Below are 17,992 nucleotides of genomic sequence, written 5' to 3'. Positions count from 1 at the left end.
AATCAAATTTCTTAAAAAATAAATCGGTAATGTCACGAATACAATTATAACTAGAATATGGTTGATTAAGTTTAAATTAAGGCTATATACTAATATACCAGATCTGGCCCGAAGTTAGCTAACTTGCCAACACTGGTGTATATGGAGTAGGGGGAATTTGTTGATAGATAGAACGAGAAAACAGAAAAACAGTCGCAGAAAAACAACAAAGACGACCGACGCTAACAAAACGAATTTAATTTATCAGAAATCGAATCGAACATTTTCGCTCTGCTCATCCGCCTGCGTAGTACTGTGTTTTTTGTGAACGGTGAAAAAGTGCAATAAGATACATCGGAAAAAAATAGATAGGGCCCCAAAAACAAGCCAAAGGCCAGTGAAAGTGTATCTGCGATATAGAGATTAAAATCAGCAAAGGCGGAGAAAACCCCCAGCAACCATGGCCACATATCAGCTGAACTTCAACCAGGACTTTACGTAAGTAGCAACAAATACGTGCATCCTTGGGGCTCCAAGCCAGGAAGGTCAACCGAGCGAAAAAAAAAGAAACAATTGAGATACAAAAATCGACACAAATTAGATGGATAAACAAGGCGAAAACAGCTGCTGAGGATGAGGTGGGAGAAAGGAGGGGGTGGTGGTGTCTTGTTAATAGCTCAACTGTAACTGTCTGACATGTTTGGCAGTGTGTGTGTTTAGGTGAGCGTGAATTGGCGTCATTTGTTGTATGTGTGTATATAGTTTATTAGAACATGCAAACAAGCAGTTCCAATAACAATGACATGCATACATACATCTATTATGAAATACATTTTTTTTATAGGTGGGAGGGGGGTGGTAACCGCATACACTGTCCAACAGGAAACTAAATGGGTTAACTATTAACCAACACTGGCTGCACCCACAAACAAACATTCGAGTCTGCTCTCTTTGTTGGCCAGTGTCTTGAAGGCACCCACACACGCACAACTGGCACACATTCGCGTGTATAATGCGCAACAGCTGACGAGAGCGATTCGCCAATGCAAACAGCTTTATAAAACTGCGGACAAAATTATAGCATTGTATGCAAATAGAGTTGTATTGTTTTGCTTTCTTTCTCACATAAATAATTACTTAATTACTTAGAAAATATTTTCTTATTTTGCTTTTAAACCAATTTCAAAATTTTATTTTCTTTTATTAAACATTTTAGTATTGTGAATCTACAAATAATTAGTCCCTAGAAAGGTGACCTCCACTGTTTACACTCACAAACACAGCTTTAAATCTCAAGCTTAATTAACCAGTTTCGCTTATGCACTGTTTCGATTATTTTCGCTCAGCTGATGTCATTTTCTCGTATTAACAGTAACAAAAAAAAAGATGCAAATCTTAGCGTACCGTTACTTCAGGGCAAGTGTCATCTGCACAGCTGCTATCTCCCTCGCTCTCCCTACCTAGCCATAACGAAAAAGAAAGAAAGCAAATACCAGCAAATATAATCAATATTTCCACTTATGGCGAAAATGGAGGAAAAAAAATAGATTGCAATAAATATGGGCAGCTGATGTATGCGCGTCATGGAGCGAAAGAGAACAAAGAAGCTTCTGGCAGAGAGGCTATAGGGAGGGGGAGAGAGATAGGAAAAACGGAGGCTCTCTAATCAGAAACAAATCAATTAGCCTGCCCAGGTGAATGCACGCCAGAACGCCGAACATAACAAAAATAATCAAATCAAATATTATCAAACGGGGCATTTCCTTTGACTTTTGCTCGAGCCTACCTCTCCCGGACGGAGGGGGCCTGGGCTTTCAATTGGTCAGACAACAGGGCATACACGTGAGGCAGCAGTGCAAAAAAATTGTATTGCCGTTATGCATCTTATTTTTATATTATCTTTAAGTTAATTGCTACGCGGGGGTTTATTAGTTCCGTTCTAAAAATGCAGAATGATAGTACTTTTTTAAATAATAAATATACATTTTTACAGCACTGTAATCACGCGATACAGAAATGTAGAACAGTAGTCACTGGCTATAAAAAACGCATAGTATAGTTAAAAAAAATGTTTTACATGCAAGAGGTATTTTTCAATTAAATTTTTTGGCTTACAAATTTTAATGAGATAAGAAAATATGTAAAAATATATTTCTAATAACTATCTTTGTATCTCAAGGAACAAAGATATAATTATTTTCGATTTTGATCGAGGTTTTCTTTTTTTTTTTTTTGTGCTCATCACCATTGTTTTTGACTTTGCTGTTTATTTACTTGTTAAGTTGCAATTGCTCATTCAGCGTAATATTTCGATGGGAACGAACTGGATTGCACTCTTGACTTTCGTGAAAATATATAATTTTTTTTATTTTCGATGCGTCACTTGTAAGAAATTAACAACTGCGATTGTTTACAAACAAAGTTACGATTACAAAACAGAAAAACAAACTAAATAATATTTTTGTTTACTTGGGTTAACAATTAAAATTCTATTAAAAATTTGCAAGACTGTCTATAATTATTTCATAAATGTAATTGCTTTTTTTGCCAAATTTATTTGCATCAAGTTTATAAATCCTATTTCTACTTGCTGAAAATATAAAATATTTTCTATAATAATCAATTTACTACCCGTATTTAAGAAACTACATTCCATGAGGTCACATCCTTAAATAATAACCAGAATCGTTAACAATTTCTATGCGTCATATTATTATTATTTTCTTTTTGTTAATCACTGCGTTTGTTTACTAACAAACCCCAAAGACCACGCAAAAATAAAGCCTCCAAAGGCAACAACAAAAGCTAGCTGAGGAGACCTCAAAGCGCTATCGCATAACAAGGGGGCCGAGTAACCTTGGGCCCCATTTTAGCGACGGCTACGTCTGCGGCGGCGGGAAACTAGTTTCGATTTCATGAGCAAAAAATATTCATTTAAACTACAAAATATGTAGCTGTAGCCACACGTGTTGCGCTCTCAGAGCGTGATAATGCTGGCTGCTCATCGCTTTGGGCGTGCTTTGCAGGCCAATTATGTGCCAAAACAAAAATCAAAAACCGAATGCGGCGATAATTGCTTGAAATAATAAAAACCGGTTTCAAATGTGGCGCTCAAAAGTACCCATCAGACTTAAAACGTCTGGCAACGCTTTAGCTGCATACCGAAAGAACGGCCACACTCGCGAAAATACCAAACAACAACAAAAGCGCTGACATTGAAAAATCGAGAATTAAAAAAAGAAATAACAACTAATTTCTGCAATTAGAGCGCGGAATTGCATGGCGAAAAATCGATTTGCAGAGCAGCAGCGATGGAGCAGCGGGCTAACTTCCTGGCACTGACCCTGCTGGACGCCTTGGAGGACGAGAACGAAGCGGATATCATGTCCATGCTGGAGCGGAATACTATCAACGCTGGCATCGTGCCCTGCGAACGGGGACTGGCTCCGTTGCACTACGTTTGCGGGATGCGGAACGGAGAGCTGGCTCGCCGCATCCTGGAACGCTTCCTCGAGTGCCCCGACCTCGACGTGGACTCGCTGTGCGATGGCAAGACCACGGCCCTGCACATTGCGAGCATCTATGGACGCGAGGAGCTGGTGAGAATGCTGCTGGAGCGTGGAGCTCGTGCCGATCTGGCTGATGAGGAGAACAAGCTTCCGGTTCACTATGCCATCGAGGAGTGCCACTTTGAGGTGCTGCAGCTGCTGCGGGACCACATTTTCCGCGAGAAACAGCGACTGAAGAGCCAGCGGCAACACCTGCAGCCCGGCGACGGTCTGACCCCCAACCAGCTGAAATATAACCATGACACAACGTCACCCTACTACATTAACATCACCCACAGGCGGCATCGGCCGCAGCCCAAGTTTCCAGACGACTGTGGTATACCTCCATTGCCGGACGAGGAGTCTGTTAATCTCTTTGCCCTGACCGAGGCCCATCTTACTCAGCTTATACAGAGCCAGCGGGAGACGGCCCCGCACGAGGATCCCGACTATCCCAAGCAGCGGTCGCTTATCGAAAGCTGGCGCGAAAAGGTGGAGCGCTCGCGGGCTCGCCAATCCCTGCTGCACCAGTACGACGAACATGTGGAGGCCCTGGTGGAGGAGGCCATGGGCCAGGATGACTTCAACTATGAACAGCATCTGCAGCAGAAACTGCGCAGCGAGGAGAAGCCCAAGGATCAGCAGGAAGAGGCACCAGGCTCGGGCCGCCAGGTGTTGGAGCACCTGGTAGAGCAAGTCTCGCGGGCAGTAGTTGTTGCCCCGGAGCCAGAGCATAGCTTCTTTACAGCCCAGGGTGAGGAGCAGGAGGAAGAGGTGATGCTGGAGCAGGTTGAAGCGGAATCGATAATCTCCCCCCGCCAGGATGAGTATTTCCTGCAGATCAAGGAAGCCTACGTGCACACGGACGATGAGAATGGCCTCGTCTTCTACGAGGCCAAGTTTCTGCAGAATACAGAAAAGCAGGAGCCCGCCAAGCGGCCACTGGTAGAGAAATCCCCAGAACTGGACAGCACTGTGAGCACGAATCTCACCCTGCCGCTGGACTACGAAACGGATGCCCTGCGCCGGGAGCTGACCCAGCTGGGTGCTCCGGTGGGTCCCATTACCAAGACCACAAAGCGGCTGTACATCAAGCAGCTGATCAAGTACAAGCGGAATACGGAGGCTCTCCTGGCGGCCCAGAAGCATGCGGTGGAGGCCCAGATACGCTACTCCGTGGAGTTGCATCGCACGTTGCGCTCGCCGGAGGATTTCGCCAGGATAAGCGACTACCTACCACATGAGGCAGCTTCCGCGGATCATTTCGCCAAGTCGGGTCTGCCGAAGAAGAACCTGCGCGAGGGCCACATCAAGCAGAGTTTCATCTACATGCTGATTGATCCGCGCATCTCGCGGAATTTGCCCGGTGAAAGTGCCTTCTTGGACAAGTTTGGGGTGTGGCAGCGGTTCTTGGACTCAATATTTTACGTGGGCAAGGGCAAGTCCTCGCGGCCCTATGCTCATCTCTACGATGCCATGAGACAGCACACGCGGCTCCACCAGCAACGGGACAAGGATAAGACCAAGGCGGGTGGTACTGGAGCCCGAGGTGGTGGATTCAGAACTTTGCAGCCTGAAGTCTTCCGCTCTCCTCCGCCTGTTACTGGCAAAATGGGCAGCAGGAAGCTGGAGCGCATCCTGGAAATCTGGCAGCACGGCAGTGGAGTCGTCTGCCTGCATGTCTTCCACAACATCATGCCCATTGATGCGTACACCCGCGAGGCTTCCATCATAGATGCCATGGGCCTGGCGCACTTGACGAATCTCAAGCGTGGCGATTACTATGGACCCGCCCAGTCCTGGACGATGAAGCAAAAGAAGCAGCTGGGCATTGCGTTGCTCTTTAAGGCCATGCACATCTACCTGGCGGAGGGCGAGTCCCAGCTCTCGCCCAGCGACCTTCTTTGAGGGGTGGCCATAGGCACCGAGTACAAAGTGCATCGAAAATGTTCAAAGCTTGATCTCAAGATTGCTTTTAGTAGGAAATAAGTCTAAATGTGGAGGCAATAGCTTCAAAATAGTTAAGGGAATTTCACAAATAAAATAAATTACACATAGTTTTTGTTTGTTTTTGATTGAAATAGTCAAGTTTTGTTTTAACAAAAAACCAAGATAACCATTTTTGGGAGGGATTTATTATTTTTAAAATTATTTTTATCTAAAAGGGCTTTAAAATATAAAATATATATATTTTCATGGTTTAAATGCAATACATTAATGACAATTAAAAATTATAAAATAATTAATTTAATAAAAATAATATTATAACAAAGAAAGTTTGCATCTTAGCTTGTTTGCAATTAAAACAGACTTATGAATAATTTATTTAATATTTATGTATATTTTTATATTCAATAATATATTTTTGGTTTAGGGAAATCTTGAAGCCTTTTTTCACAAATAAATAGGTATAAAAATTAACTTACTTTTCCACAAAGAAATAGGTAAAAAATGTACTTTCTTTTCCCTTAACAAAGAGGTAACATTAAAAAATATCTAATTTAACAATATTTTTGAAGAAAATGCAATACAACCAAATACACATATAATTGAATCAGTTTGACGGTCTTTAATTAATAACAAAAATGTACACATTTTATTGATTTATTTATAACCTGTTGCTTGTGCTCAACAAGTGGTTGTTTATCTATTTTATATATAAATAGATACATACATATGAATGTTAAATACAAAACCCAAAAAAACATATTCTTATATTTGATTTAAATCAATTCTCATAAAAAAACCCTTGCAATCCTGATGCATCATTCAGAATGACCAAATGCAGCTGCCGGCTGCAACAGAAATCAGCCCTTAATAATCTTGAAACCCAAAATAGCCCAACTCCCTCCCACCCCCTTTTTCCAGAACTACAAGAACAACAACTGCCCAAAAGCATGCTGCACCTTTTGGCCGGCAGACGAAAGTCGTTTGCTTGACTTATTTTTCCGTGCGTGTGCGCATACAATTCCCAACTGGTTCTGGCGCTGCCGGCATGGAGTGAAGGTCCCCGGCGAACGAAAGGTTATCTTTGCGCAGTGGCAATACCGTAACCGATGAAGTTCTACTGAGGTGCGGTTATTGCTAGTTGAAAACTTTAACCAATACCCCGCCATGGGGACGTGAAATACCGTCCGCTACGGCAATTTTTGGAAGCCCGAGAGGGCTAATTGAATAATAAATATGAGATTTAATTAGTGACTATTAAGTAGTTGTTTGATGAAACATTTTCTACTGTTTTGCTTGGGTTGCTTGGTTTTTTTCTGTGCGGTGTGGAAGAGAGGTCAAGAGTTAGGTCAGAAGGTTAAATATGAAAGCAATATATTTTCCTAAAGAAAATGATTAATTTTAAATATAAATCAGCTTAAATATATAAGAATTTCTATTAAAATTCCCTTAATATATGAATTATATATTAATTACTTATATATTTTCTTCTAATTTCTTACAGTTCCCTTTCCGTGTTGAGTCCCGCGGGCCTGCGCCTGTACTCGATAGCCGGCCAGGACAAGGTGGAGGAGATCTTTGCCAAGGACAATACCGAGCAAATCCGGATCGTGGAGCGCCTGTTCAACAGCTCGCTGGTGGTGCTGGTCACCGCCCAGAAGCCCAACTGCCTTAAGATGCTGCACTTCAAGAAGAAGCAGGACATTTGCAACTGCTTCTATCCTTCGGAGATCCTGTGTGTCCGGATGAATCGCCAGCGGCTGATTGTGTGCCTGGCGGAGAGCATACACATCCACGACATTCGCGACATGAAAATCCTGCACTCCATCGAGAATATAGCACCCAACGAGCAGGGTCTCTGTGCCTTGTCCCTCAACTCGCACCTGGCCTTCCCCGTGTGCCAGACCAGCGGCGAGTTGCGCATCTTCAACGCCAGCAAGTTGCGCACGGGAATGACCATCAAGGCTCATGATACGCCCCTCTCGGCATTGGCCTTCTCGCCCAGCGGCTCTCTGCTAGCCACCGCCTCCGAGCGCGGCACCGTCATCCGAGTGTTTTGCGTTAAGAATGGCCAGCGGGTGCAGGAGTTCCGGCGGGGTGTTAGCTGCGTCCGCATTGCCTCGCTGGTCTTCTCGGCCAGCGGCGACTTTCTCTGCGCCTCCTCCAACACGGAAACCGTCCACGTCTTCAAGATTGATGCCCGGGCCGTGGAGTCGGTCGAACTGAAGGCCATCGGTGAGTAGTTGGCTGATTTCGGGTCGAGTTTAGCAGTTATTAATTTCCTTTTTTACAGCGGAAGTGGCTGCCAAGTCAGATAAAGCGGCCAAGGAATCGGCGAGTGTGCCTCCAGTTGCTGAGGAGGTCAACAGTGCGCCCGCGCCAGTTGCCAGCTGGGGCGGAATGTTCTCCAAGGCGGTGTCCTCGCTCCTACTGCCCTCGCATGTCAGCGAAGTTCTGTCCCAGGATCGATCCTTTGCCACAGTGCAGCTAGCCCAGGCGGGCCTGAAGCACATTTGCGCTTTGACCCGCGTCCAAAAGGAGCTGCGCCTGCTCATCGCCTGCGAGGATGGTTTCCTCTACGTGCACGAGTTCAATGCGGAGAAGGGCGGTGCCTGCAAGCTGTTGTCTGTCCATGATCTGCGCGGCGCCCTGGAGGATGTGATCGAGCTGCAGCTGAGCGAAAGCGTTGTGAGGTCGCAGATAAAGTCCACAAATGCCACGGCACAGCCCTCGCTCACCATGCTGAAGAGCTGTGCGGCCAGTGTGCTCATCGAGAATCCGGATCCCATGCCGGACAACAGCTATGCGAGCATTCTGCGTGGTGACCAGGCGGATGCCATGTCTGGTGAGTACTTCCTACATCATTTTCATTGTGAAGACACATTTATAATGTTTATTTGCAGATTCTGCCAAATTTCGCAAGCTCTGTGATGCCATCGACACTCCAACGAAGCTGTACGACGAGCGGCAATTTCCGCCAGTGGCCATTGCTGCCAAGGATTGACAACGCCGCCGCAGCCACAGGGATATGGTCATTGTAGACAAACAGCAGGCGGGTTAGCAATATATTAGAAAATTCCTTTCTTAAATCGCCCTCAAAAAAAAGTAAATTAAGTTCTAACAAGACAGTAAAAATACTCCTCAAAAAAATCTAAAAAAAAGTATTAATTTATATTTAATTTTCATCTAATTCTGTATATATGTGCGTGAAAATATTTTTGGCAAAGTTTTCTTAGTTTTCTCATTCCGCTAATTTATTTTTGTCCAAATTCAGAAAGACTCTCTCTTATGCACTTATTCTAGCTCTGTATTTTTGTATGATATATAGGATTAGTCGTAGATATAATATCTATATACTGATGGTGATGACTAGAAAAATTGTGCGACAGAAGCTCAACAAAAATCCAAAAAGAATGTTAGCCAGTTAAGTGGATAAGCAACAAAAACTGTACCTTAATGTGAAGAGAAGTGTAACAAACGTATTCAATTAGCTTTGCAAAAACATAAATCTAACATATAAATATTACAAATATTTAAAATGTGACAAAAGATCAGAATAATTTAAACTATTATCCTAAGTATTCAAGTGAAATGTTTACAAATATCGAAGCAATACTTATATGCATATGATTTATTAATTTTAATCGTATATGTATGTATGTCAATATATGCCCAAAATAAGTTAATTTAATTAAACGAAAAGAGAAAAAAAACGAAAAAAACAAAAACAGAAAAAACTAAAAAAAAATTACAAAACTATAAAAGCAAATAAAAATTTAAAAACCCCGTAAGCAGAAACATTGTTTTATTTGTGTCTTTGTTGGTGATTGCAGTAAAGATCGATATATGTAGAACTGATAGATGACGCGATAATCGATAAACAAATCGATAGATACTATAAATAAATCGCATCAGTTTCCGGCTGAGTTTTACATTACTTTACTTTAATTCTTGGTAATATATTATATTATAATATTTAAAATATATTTAAAATAATTTAATTATTATCAGTATAAGCGAAAATAAATTATTTAAAATGTTTCGGATATTTATTTTATAATATCGATAAAAATATCGATAATAAATCGCATCAGTTTCCGGCTGAGTTTTACATTAGTTTATACTTTAATTCTTGGTAATGAATATTCAAAATAATTTAATTATTATCAGTAAAAGCGAAAATAAATTATTTAAAATGTTTCGGATATTTATTTTATAATATCGATATCTTAACCTTTAAAGCGATTTGTCTTTAATAATTCAAATTTCGATATTTTCGATACTTAATTGTGGGAAATATTTTTTCTTTTCCTTTGGATATTCATTTCAAGTAGGAGTGAAAAAAATGTAGTTAATTCGTTATTTAAAATCGATATTTTGTTTAATTAATCAGACCATTGGAAAAAAGATACAAAATGTTGTATACCATTTTTCTGATACTTTTCGATATATCCAAAATTTTTCGAGAGGAATATTTATGAAAATTTTTTCTCTCGATAAACATTCCGTGTTCTTTTACCCTTGAAAAAATGTATAGACTTTTATTATTGGTCAACATTTATGTATATTTTGATCTTTTTGAAAAGGCAACCACTGAGCAACAATTTTTGAAATCAAATATTTAAATTTTCTATTAAATGCTTAATTCTTTACGTATTATAGGGCTTGACATGTTAGAAATTGTAGCTGATAAAGTGATATAAGAAAACTCTTCTTCTCAAACGCCATTACTCAATTTGCTAATCCGTTGGTTGGGCGATGAATCCTCCTCCGGCTGATGGCGATGATGATGGTGGTGGCGATGATGATGATGGTGATGATGTCGGTGGTGCGGCTGCTCCGGCTCGGGCTCTGGCTCTGGGATTTCTTCAGGTTCTTCTTCCGAAGGTCGGTCCTCTTCTTCCATCTGTGTGGACTTGTCCACTTTCCATCCTATCGGCGGCGGCTGAGGTGGCGGAGTGGTGGTCTTTTGTGATTTCAGCGAGAACATGGAACCGATTTTCTTTAATTTATTGTGCACTGAGGCCTCTACATCGTGATCCGCTGAACTCTTGAGACTCTTCATAGACAGACCCTGGGATTTCGAGGAATGCTTGGAGTGACTTGATCTGGATTTTTTGGACTTTGATGAGGAGCTGGAACCGGCTGAAGATGAGCCGCCCGAACCGGAGCTGGTATGCACAGGCTTAGTGGTAATCCATATGCTGGCCGCAAAAAGAGCCTCTGATTTAAAGGCTTCTTTGAGTGAAATCTGAGGGAAAGTGGGTTATATATTTATAATTATTTAAATTTTCTAAATTTACCTTCTCATCAATAGCCACAGACTTGACATTCCACAGAAATTCGGAGCAACCAAGCACCATGGCCGAGAGCAAACCGAGACCCAGCACTAGGAAGACTCCGCCCACATTCTCCAGTCCAAGCTCAGGCGTGTCTCCGCCTTCCTCGTCACTCTTCTCGCAGCTGCCTCCGCCGTGCATCTCCTTCCACCATTTCCGCTTCAGTTCCGCCAACTGGCCCAGTTCGCCCAGCTTGAGCACAGCTCCGCTGATCTGCTTGCGGTATGGAGAGTCTAACGGGATGGGTAGTTAATTATGTTTCCCATAATTTAGTTTAAGTTTTTTTTAAGCTCGTTAATACTCACTAAAAGGCATGGCAATGCCATAACTCTTATAATCCAGCAATCCTCCGATCTGCACCAGATCACATTTTCGCTCGACATTATACTCCAGCGTGGTGGACTCCATCAGAAAAGCATACAGATTCTTTCCCTTTTGCACCCGCTCTACACCCTCGTCGTTGGTCTTGGTGAACACCGAGGGACTGGCACTCTGCATGGCCGTCCACATCTTTTGATATGTACTGAAGTTTGAATCCCGGAAGAAGCCCATGGTGGAGCCACCGGTCATAACTCCATATTTAATTTTGCTCTGAGCCGCCAGATCCTCAGCATTATTGATGGAGTTTCCCTGGCGGGAATTGGTAAGAAAGGCGGCCAAATTGGCCGTGTAGGAGTTTAGCATCATCAGAGCAAAGAACCACCACATTCCAGTGACCAATCTTGTGGAGGCGGCCCTAGAGGGGAATGGTTTATATATATTTTTTAAATATTTTCTTTTTAATTTTTCCAAATTCCTACTTACTTTGGTAAGATGTCGCAGCCTTGTCCCATCAATGACCCAATGGATAGCCATGTGGTGTTCATTATGGACCATATGTTCTCCACCTCCTCGGGCTCCTTGCATGGATGCGGATTCTCCCAGTCGTCGGGCGCCATTCGAGCCAGGGCAAAGAGCAGCAGGGATATAAACAAATATGCCGAACCCATGTAGATCCACACATCCAGCGAGAAGGGAGACAGGAAGGAGAACAGATCCGTGGGTGGAGTGGGTGGCTTGGAGAACAGAATACTAATGCCCAGGGTCATGAAAGGCGGCGTAAAGTCCACAGCCTGGCGGCGTGAAGATGTCATAGTCAAATCGCAGATGCCTAGGTCAGCATTCTAAAGAGGGAAGTAAAAAATATGTTAAAGTATTTAAAATTAAGTTAAAATTAAGGAATTTTACCCCATCAATCAGTTGCTTCACGATGCCATCCCATGTCTGGGTCACCGGGTTTAGAGCCCCGTACTTGCCATCGGGTGACATACGGAATTCGTACTTAAAGTTTAGCATTTTGGCAATGGCATCGATGAGGTCAATGGAGTAGCCCTCATAACGGGAGTTGCCCGAAAGGATTTCTCCCTCCTCGGCCTCCCGCAATGTGAGGAATGGTGCTCCCAGTCGAGAGGACACAATAAAGGTTTTATTTGACAGCTTTTGGCCCACTCTCTTCTCGCTCTCCTCGTCATCATTGAGTATATCTAGACCGTTTACCGGATCCCAGGTGGCCAGGTCCAGGAAGCCACCAGCATTCAGTTCCATGAAGCGTAAGGTGAAAAAGCTCCTTTGGCCATTCTCGTTAAAGTCTATCCTGCCCGTGGCAGTCTCCTCCGAGCGCTGAAAACAAAAATACTTGTTAGTCCAATTGAATCTGAATTTAAATGTATTGTTTTATTATTTTAAACTAAACTCACCGCCTTCATAAACTCTATGATGCGCTTGCCAAAGGGCCAGGGCTTTTTCCGCCTGCACTCCAGTTCCGGCGCAGCAAGTTCCTCGAAAATTCCCAGCTCAGTGAGACCCTTTGAAAAGAGCCATACAGCATCGTTGATTAGAATCATCTGCGTTTTCACCCGCTCGGGCTCCACTTTATAGTAACGTCCCTCGCGTTTTTCACGCTCCTCCCAGTCATGGACCACATTTTTGATATGAAAGTCCGTGGGATCCATAAGACGAACTGTGGTAATGTTGGCCTCAACACCAGACAGATCTCCAAACTCAATGGTATGGGTATCGAGTAGGGGGATAAAGACGCTCTTAAATAATTCTAATTATTATAATATTTTTTAGTAATATATATAGAATTTCAGACCTGATATTCCCCCAACATTTTTAGCTCATTGGCTTGCTGCAATATGGGCAATAGATTATCCGGAGAGCAATGCAGGATCAAGCAGTTGTCCGTGGAGAGTTTAATTTCCTTTAAGAAAGGTCGGTGATCGTCATCCGGTCCTAGTTGCTTAACCGTTGTGGGATTGCTGCTAGGCTCACCGATTTGCAAGATATCCTGCAGCTGTTGAAGCTCTGAAAATGTCATAAAATATCTAAAAATAAATATATTTACTCTTTAATAGTATACTAACCCCTATCGGTCTCGTAGACAACTGTGAAACTCCGCCAACCAAAGCTCTGCACTAATTCAGCAAATCCTTGAGACAATAAGAGGTTATCCGGATGAACATTCAGCGTCATGGTGGAGTGTTCTCTATCCGGTATAGACTCATTGGGTATCCAATCGTATACAATATGAGGTATATCCAAGGTATCGCATATTGAAGCAATTATATCTGAAAAACAAATAAAGAAATATTATAATTTTGGTGTAGTTTAAGAGATTATTTTCTAGACTTGCCCGAGCTGCTGCCAGTACTAGGTCCAAAAATGGCAATTACTCCTTGTGAAATCAAATTGCAAACTGTAAAGGAAGGTTTTTTATAAATATGAAAATACAGAAATTCTTTCTAGAAAACTAGGTCAATGGACTGTACCCAATATCCCATAAGTTCTTACCCATTTTTTCCATTATGAAACTGTCATCCGTATTGGCGTACATCACAATGGGCACCAGCTCTATGCTGCGCTCCAATATGTTTGCTCGGTCCACTGCAGTGCGGAATGCGATTTCCGATTCATCTTTGTCCGATGTAAAAATGCTGCCTAGAAAATGTGCAAGACTCGTATTCAAAAGGCAGCAGTTTGACCTATTTTCAGATGAAACTTACCCACCATGAACTGATTTCGGTCTGCCACTACGGGTATTGCCATCAACAGGATGTGTACGAATACTGTATACATTTTGTATACTACAGCCCGCAGATTTCCATTGAAGTAAATCCTTTGATTTCTGTTGATTTCTGCTGATTTTCACTGATGATGTAAATCTTGCAGACAATAAATTTTTGCGACAATCTGCAACTGCGTTGTTCGGAGGTCTGCGATGCAATGAAATCAGAGCAGAGAATCGGCAGCTATGCTAATTTTAAAAGCACGAGCACAAGAGCCAGCGAAAATGAGCATAAATTGGCTTTTGTTTTGCTCAGCGTATTCTAAACAATTTTAGAATCTAAACAAATTTCAAAATTCGGAGAGCAATGCAGAGCAAAGATCCGTTTCCACTTGGATGGATGCCAGCTAAATGTTGTCCTCCATTATGATTAATGGGTTTTTTTTTATGGCGCGTGCTATAAACTTCAAATTAAAATGGTCGTAAAATAAGTCAACTTCTTCCGGACATTTTTAGCTTGTTTTATAATAAATAAAAAGGCACTGCCCACTTGAAAACAAAATTATGATATTTTTAAACATAAATATAAGTGGGACAAACATTTTAGCTAACATTTGTTAAAGTGTGTTAATTATTTACTATTTTAGAAATGTTATTTAGGTTTGGTTAGAGTGAAATTGTTATTTTGTATTCATTTTATAGGAATAATACTAATAATAAAACAATAATAGTTCTCTAATCTGGCTTATTTTGATATGAATAAAGTTCCTCATTTGCCTATGCACTTATTTAACTGAAATAAAATGAAATCTGACAGCTTACCCTCTATTAAATCAATTAATTAACAATCAAAGTACATACATTATCTTTACTTTAATATACCTGACATTATATACACGAAATTTAGAAGATGACACCGAATAGGACTATACCTTCTTGCGAACAACGTGATCGTAAAACACCACGTATCCAAACTTTGGTGAGTAGACCATCGATCGCTTGGCATTACCCGTGTATAAGTTGGTTTGGCCGCCCACTGTGATCATCTTGTGGTCACCGCGATGCATGAACATCAGCCCAAAGCGGTGGTGATGCACCACCAGAAAGTTGTCGCTGTCAGTGTACCTGACCATGTTGTACCTGGGATTCGAGTAGCTCAGATGGTGTGGCATGGGCTTCAGACGGGAGCGACCCGCAAAGACGGCGGTCCAATCTGTGTGCTTTAAAGCCTGGCGGATGCAGTTGCGCCAGCTCATGTCCAGGTCGATGTAGCCGGAGATTTCCGATCCGTCGGTGCTGATGTAAGAGGTGAAGGCAATTGTCTAGGAAAGAATACAATTAAAACAACAACAATTAAATAAAAATACATTTTAAAAGACAGCCAAAAGTATGCAGTATTTTAAAAATATTTTTGTGCTCACCGAAATAATCTTGTTGAGGTTAAGCAACTCGCGCGACTTAAAGCCTAGCAGCACTGGATCCGTGCTCGTCGGTGACAAGCCATCCCCGAACAAGCCAGAATGTAGGGCTTTGGGCCTGATGGCCTCCAAGGCAATGTCCACCCGCTTGCGATACTCCTCCTGTGTGTAGGGAATCTTGGTGGTGCGGTAGCCCAGCTGGACGATGATCGTTGTTGTATTCCGATTGCCCAGATACCGATTGTCCTTGACGGTGCCGAAAGAGAGGATGTAGTCATTGTAGTTGTCGTATTCCAACACGCTGAAGTCCAGGCTCTTGCCCTGAGGGCTCGTTCCGGCCATGTGTGTGTGTGTGAGAGGCTAGACTTCAGCCCAAAAGTGGTAGTCTGTTTTTTGTAATTTCCCTGGGAAATTAGCCCAGAATGTGTGACTGTGAGTGTGCCGTGTGAATATTACTGAACAAAAGTAATTTTTATTTTAATTTTAATTCACATTTCGTTCTGTCACATTTTGTTTTCGTTTCAAAAACCTAGAGACACATTTATATAGTATTTGAAATATATTAACTATTTAGAAAACTATTTCGAATTTCGCTTTTCTTTTGCCATCGAAGAAGGTAAGAAGTCCTTGCTAAAAGTTCTTATATAAACAATGTTGTTTTTAGGATGGTTACTTTAATGGAACCCAACTGGAAGAAGGATGTTAGGGATAAAACTCCAAGCATGAGACTCGTGGTATATAAATTATTCAAGAAGAAAAGGCAGGAAGAATATAAAATGTTTACAAGTGCCTACTCCGACTATTTGAATACTTTTATCAAGCCAAAGGATTTGCGATATTTGCCAGTCGGAAAGATAAGGCATCGCCTGGTCCCACTAAGGACCCAGGTGGGTGAGGTGGTCCTCTCGCCTTCCAAGTTCAAGCTGAGCCTAAAAGGTCCCGAAAGTAAAAACTTTCATTTGAATGAAATTTACTCTATTGCCAATGATCCCTTGACCCTGGCTCTGGGGGAGCGCAAGAATCAGAATGCCACAAAAATTATATCGGTGATTATTATTTATATTATTTATCAAATTGATATTTAATCATTCCTGTTAGACCATTGTTTTCATTAGCACTCGCGATTCAAAGGGCTTCAATGTGTCTGGCTACATAGATTTGGAGCAAAGCATACGCCGGTTCAGGGAAGGCGATCCCACATCTCATTCATGGTCGAATATTTTGGCTGGCAACCGACGACTTCAGCCGAACAGTCAGGATCTAAGTTTTATCGCCTGGAAGAATGGCAGGGTCTTCTACAACGATACCGATAACTATAAGGTAATCCCGGACCCTGTGCGGGGCCTGTGTTTCTCGTTCAAAGGCGATGGAGCAATGATCTATATTGAAAAAAAAATCACCGAGGATCATCCATCATGCCTTTTTATAGAGTCACCAATGCATGGGTCAGCTGTCATCTACGATCATCGTATTCGCCGAAAATTGTGATTGAATTATAAACTGTATTCTAGGACATTTAAAATTAAATATATACATTAATGAAACATAATGTATTTATTTATTAGAAAGGGTATTAAGTTGATTCTCTCTTATCTGTTTATATTGTGATAATTTGCTAAAAATCTTATACAAATTTCCAAAAAGTAAATTCTTTTTTTTACTAAATTTATATTAACATTTATATGTAATTTCTATATATTTTTTTGAATTTTCGTTTCAATCTTAATTCTTCCTGAAAACTCACCTTTCATTCCTTTAAGGGGGTCTTCTCATTCAAAAGCCGTTTTTTGGACCCTTTTTAAAAAAATTCTTATTTGAAAACGCAAAGAATAATTGAAAACTTTTTTTAATTATTGTATTCAAAAATGTTCAAAGTAACTAAAAAAGTTGTTCTTGCCTCGATACGAGGGTTGTTCAAAGAGTAATGAGACTTCAAACTTGGTGGTCGAAAAAAAAGGTGTCGTCCTGGCGGCCACGATTCAGGGTCTCCAGAGCGTCCGAAATGAAAAATAAAAACGGGGTTATAATCAGAATTGATGTCATTTTCGGGTGACGGAACAGATTTTTTTTAAAATTTGTTTAAACAAAATGGCGGCCATTCAAAAAAAAAATTTCGATTTCGGGCTTTTTTTTTGTAGTTTAGTGTAAAAAAAAAATAGAAAAAAAATTTTAAAAAAAATCTGTTCCGTCACCCGAGAATGGTGACAATTCTGCGTCGACTCCACTTTGTTTCATGAAAATCGGTTCAGTTGAACTGGAGATATCATGGCCGCCAGTTCGAAAAACGTGGTTTCGAGATAAACGCGTTTGAAGTTTGAAAAAAGCTCATTTTGCGAAGAACTTGCTTCACAAAAAAGGCTGTATCTTCTAAAGTATTTCGAATTTCTAAAAATCCTTTTGGGGACTTATACACACCATCCCAAGCTATAAATAAATGCAAAAACAAAAAAATCGAAAAAAAAAGTTGCCCAATGAGAAGACCCCCTTAGACACACTTAAATACATTAAAAAGCCTTTTTGAGAGATCAAAAAGCTGGCCAAAACCAAACAATATTACGAACATCATAATATTTGGCACACAATCGCCAAGAGCTGCTGACAAGGAAAATAATCGCCAGGGGCCAGACCAGACTGGCTGATGCCGACTACGTCACCGACAAGCGCCATAAAAAACACAGTCTCTCTACAGAGCATCGCGTATACGCAGCGTGGGCT

General features: G+C 41.5%; 5 protein-coding genes and 1 non-coding gene across 8 annotated transcripts; 4 read left to right on the top strand and 2 right to left on the bottom strand.

The window, feature by feature from the left end:
* Nucleotides 1-140: 140 nt before the first annotated feature.
* Nucleotides 141-9,272, top strand: Atg18b (Autophagy-related 18b). The gene is made up of 4 exons (XM_017165363.3): nucleotides 141-477; nucleotides 6,979-7,709; nucleotides 7,768-8,319; nucleotides 8,378-9,272. The coding sequence occupies exons 1-4, from the start codon at nucleotides 440-442 to the stop codon at nucleotides 8,476-8,478; spliced, it is 1,422 nt and encodes a 473-aa protein (XP_017020852.1). The 5' UTR covers nucleotides 141-439; the 3' UTR covers nucleotides 8,479-9,272.
* Nucleotides 2,898-5,571, top strand: LOC108073643 (ankyrin repeat and LEM domain-containing protein 1). Its single transcript, XM_017165362.3, has one exon. The coding sequence runs from the start codon at nucleotides 3,291-3,293 to the stop codon at nucleotides 5,433-5,435; it is 2,145 nt and encodes a 714-aa protein (XP_017020851.1). The 5' UTR covers nucleotides 2,898-3,290; the 3' UTR covers nucleotides 5,436-5,571.
* On the top strand, nucleotides 6,555-6,694 carry LOC121502520 (U4 spliceosomal RNA). The gene has a single exon (XR_005991038.1). It is a non-coding gene; the product is annotated as a U4 spliceosomal RNA (small nuclear RNA).
* Nucleotides 9,273-10,030: 758 nt separating the features above from the next.
* Nucleotides 10,031-14,149, bottom strand: clumsy. Of its 2 annotated transcripts, none has more exons than XM_070283254.1 (11): nucleotides 13,858-14,149; nucleotides 13,646-13,792; nucleotides 13,488-13,550; nucleotides 13,219-13,422; nucleotides 12,948-13,159; nucleotides 12,550-12,891; nucleotides 12,041-12,487; nucleotides 11,618-11,976; nucleotides 11,119-11,549; nucleotides 10,778-11,046; nucleotides 10,031-10,725 (listed from the first exon to the last, which is right to left on the bottom strand). In XM_070283254.1, the coding sequence occupies exons 1-11, from the start codon at nucleotides 13,928-13,930 to the stop codon at nucleotides 10,192-10,194; spliced, it is 3,081 nt and encodes a 1,026-aa protein (XP_070139355.1). In that variant the 5' UTR covers nucleotides 13,931-14,149; the 3' UTR covers nucleotides 10,031-10,191. The 2 variants fall into 2 exon arrangements, with proteins under 2 accessions (XP_070139355.1, XP_017020812.1); XM_017165323.3 differs by having other exon boundaries at nucleotides 12,041-12,472; nucleotides 13,858-14,148.
* Nucleotides 14,150-14,717: 568 nt separating this feature from the next.
* On the bottom strand, nucleotides 14,718-15,698 carry LOC108073620 (cilia- and flagella-associated protein 299). The gene is made up of 2 exons (XM_017165319.3): nucleotides 15,281-15,698; nucleotides 14,718-15,181 (listed from the first exon to the last, which is right to left on the bottom strand). The coding sequence occupies exons 1-2, from the start codon at nucleotides 15,617-15,619 to the stop codon at nucleotides 14,786-14,788; spliced, it is 735 nt and encodes a 244-aa protein (XP_017020808.1). The 5' UTR covers nucleotides 15,620-15,698; the 3' UTR covers nucleotides 14,718-14,785.
* A 65-nt stretch (nucleotides 15,699-15,763) lies between these two features.
* LOC108073619 (cilia- and flagella-associated protein 299) lies at nucleotides 15,764-16,826 on the top strand. 2 transcript variants are annotated; one of them, XM_017165316.2, is made up of 3 exons: nucleotides 15,764-15,893; nucleotides 15,942-16,323; nucleotides 16,376-16,826. In XM_017165316.2, exons 2-3 carry the CDS (start codon nucleotides 15,943-15,945, stop codon nucleotides 16,763-16,765), a joined length of 771 nt encoding a protein of 256 aa, XP_017020805.1. In that variant the 5' UTR covers nucleotides 15,764-15,893; nucleotide 15,942; the 3' UTR covers nucleotides 16,766-16,826. The 2 variants fall into 2 exon arrangements, with proteins under 2 accessions (XP_017020805.1, XP_070145212.1); XM_070289111.1 differs by lacking the exon at nucleotides 15,764-15,893 and having other exon boundaries at nucleotides 16,170-16,323; nucleotides 16,393-16,826.
* Nucleotides 16,827-17,992: the final 1,166 nt, after the last annotated feature.

The sequence above is a fragment of the Drosophila kikkawai genome, chromosome 2L, assembly GCF_030179895.1.
Source record: "Drosophila kikkawai strain 14028-0561.14 chromosome 2L, DkikHiC1v2, whole genome shotgun sequence".
Classification (NCBI taxonomy): domain Eukaryota; kingdom Metazoa; phylum Arthropoda; class Insecta; order Diptera; family Drosophilidae; genus Drosophila; species Drosophila kikkawai.
This window is presented reverse-complemented; position numbering and strand designations above follow the sequence as displayed.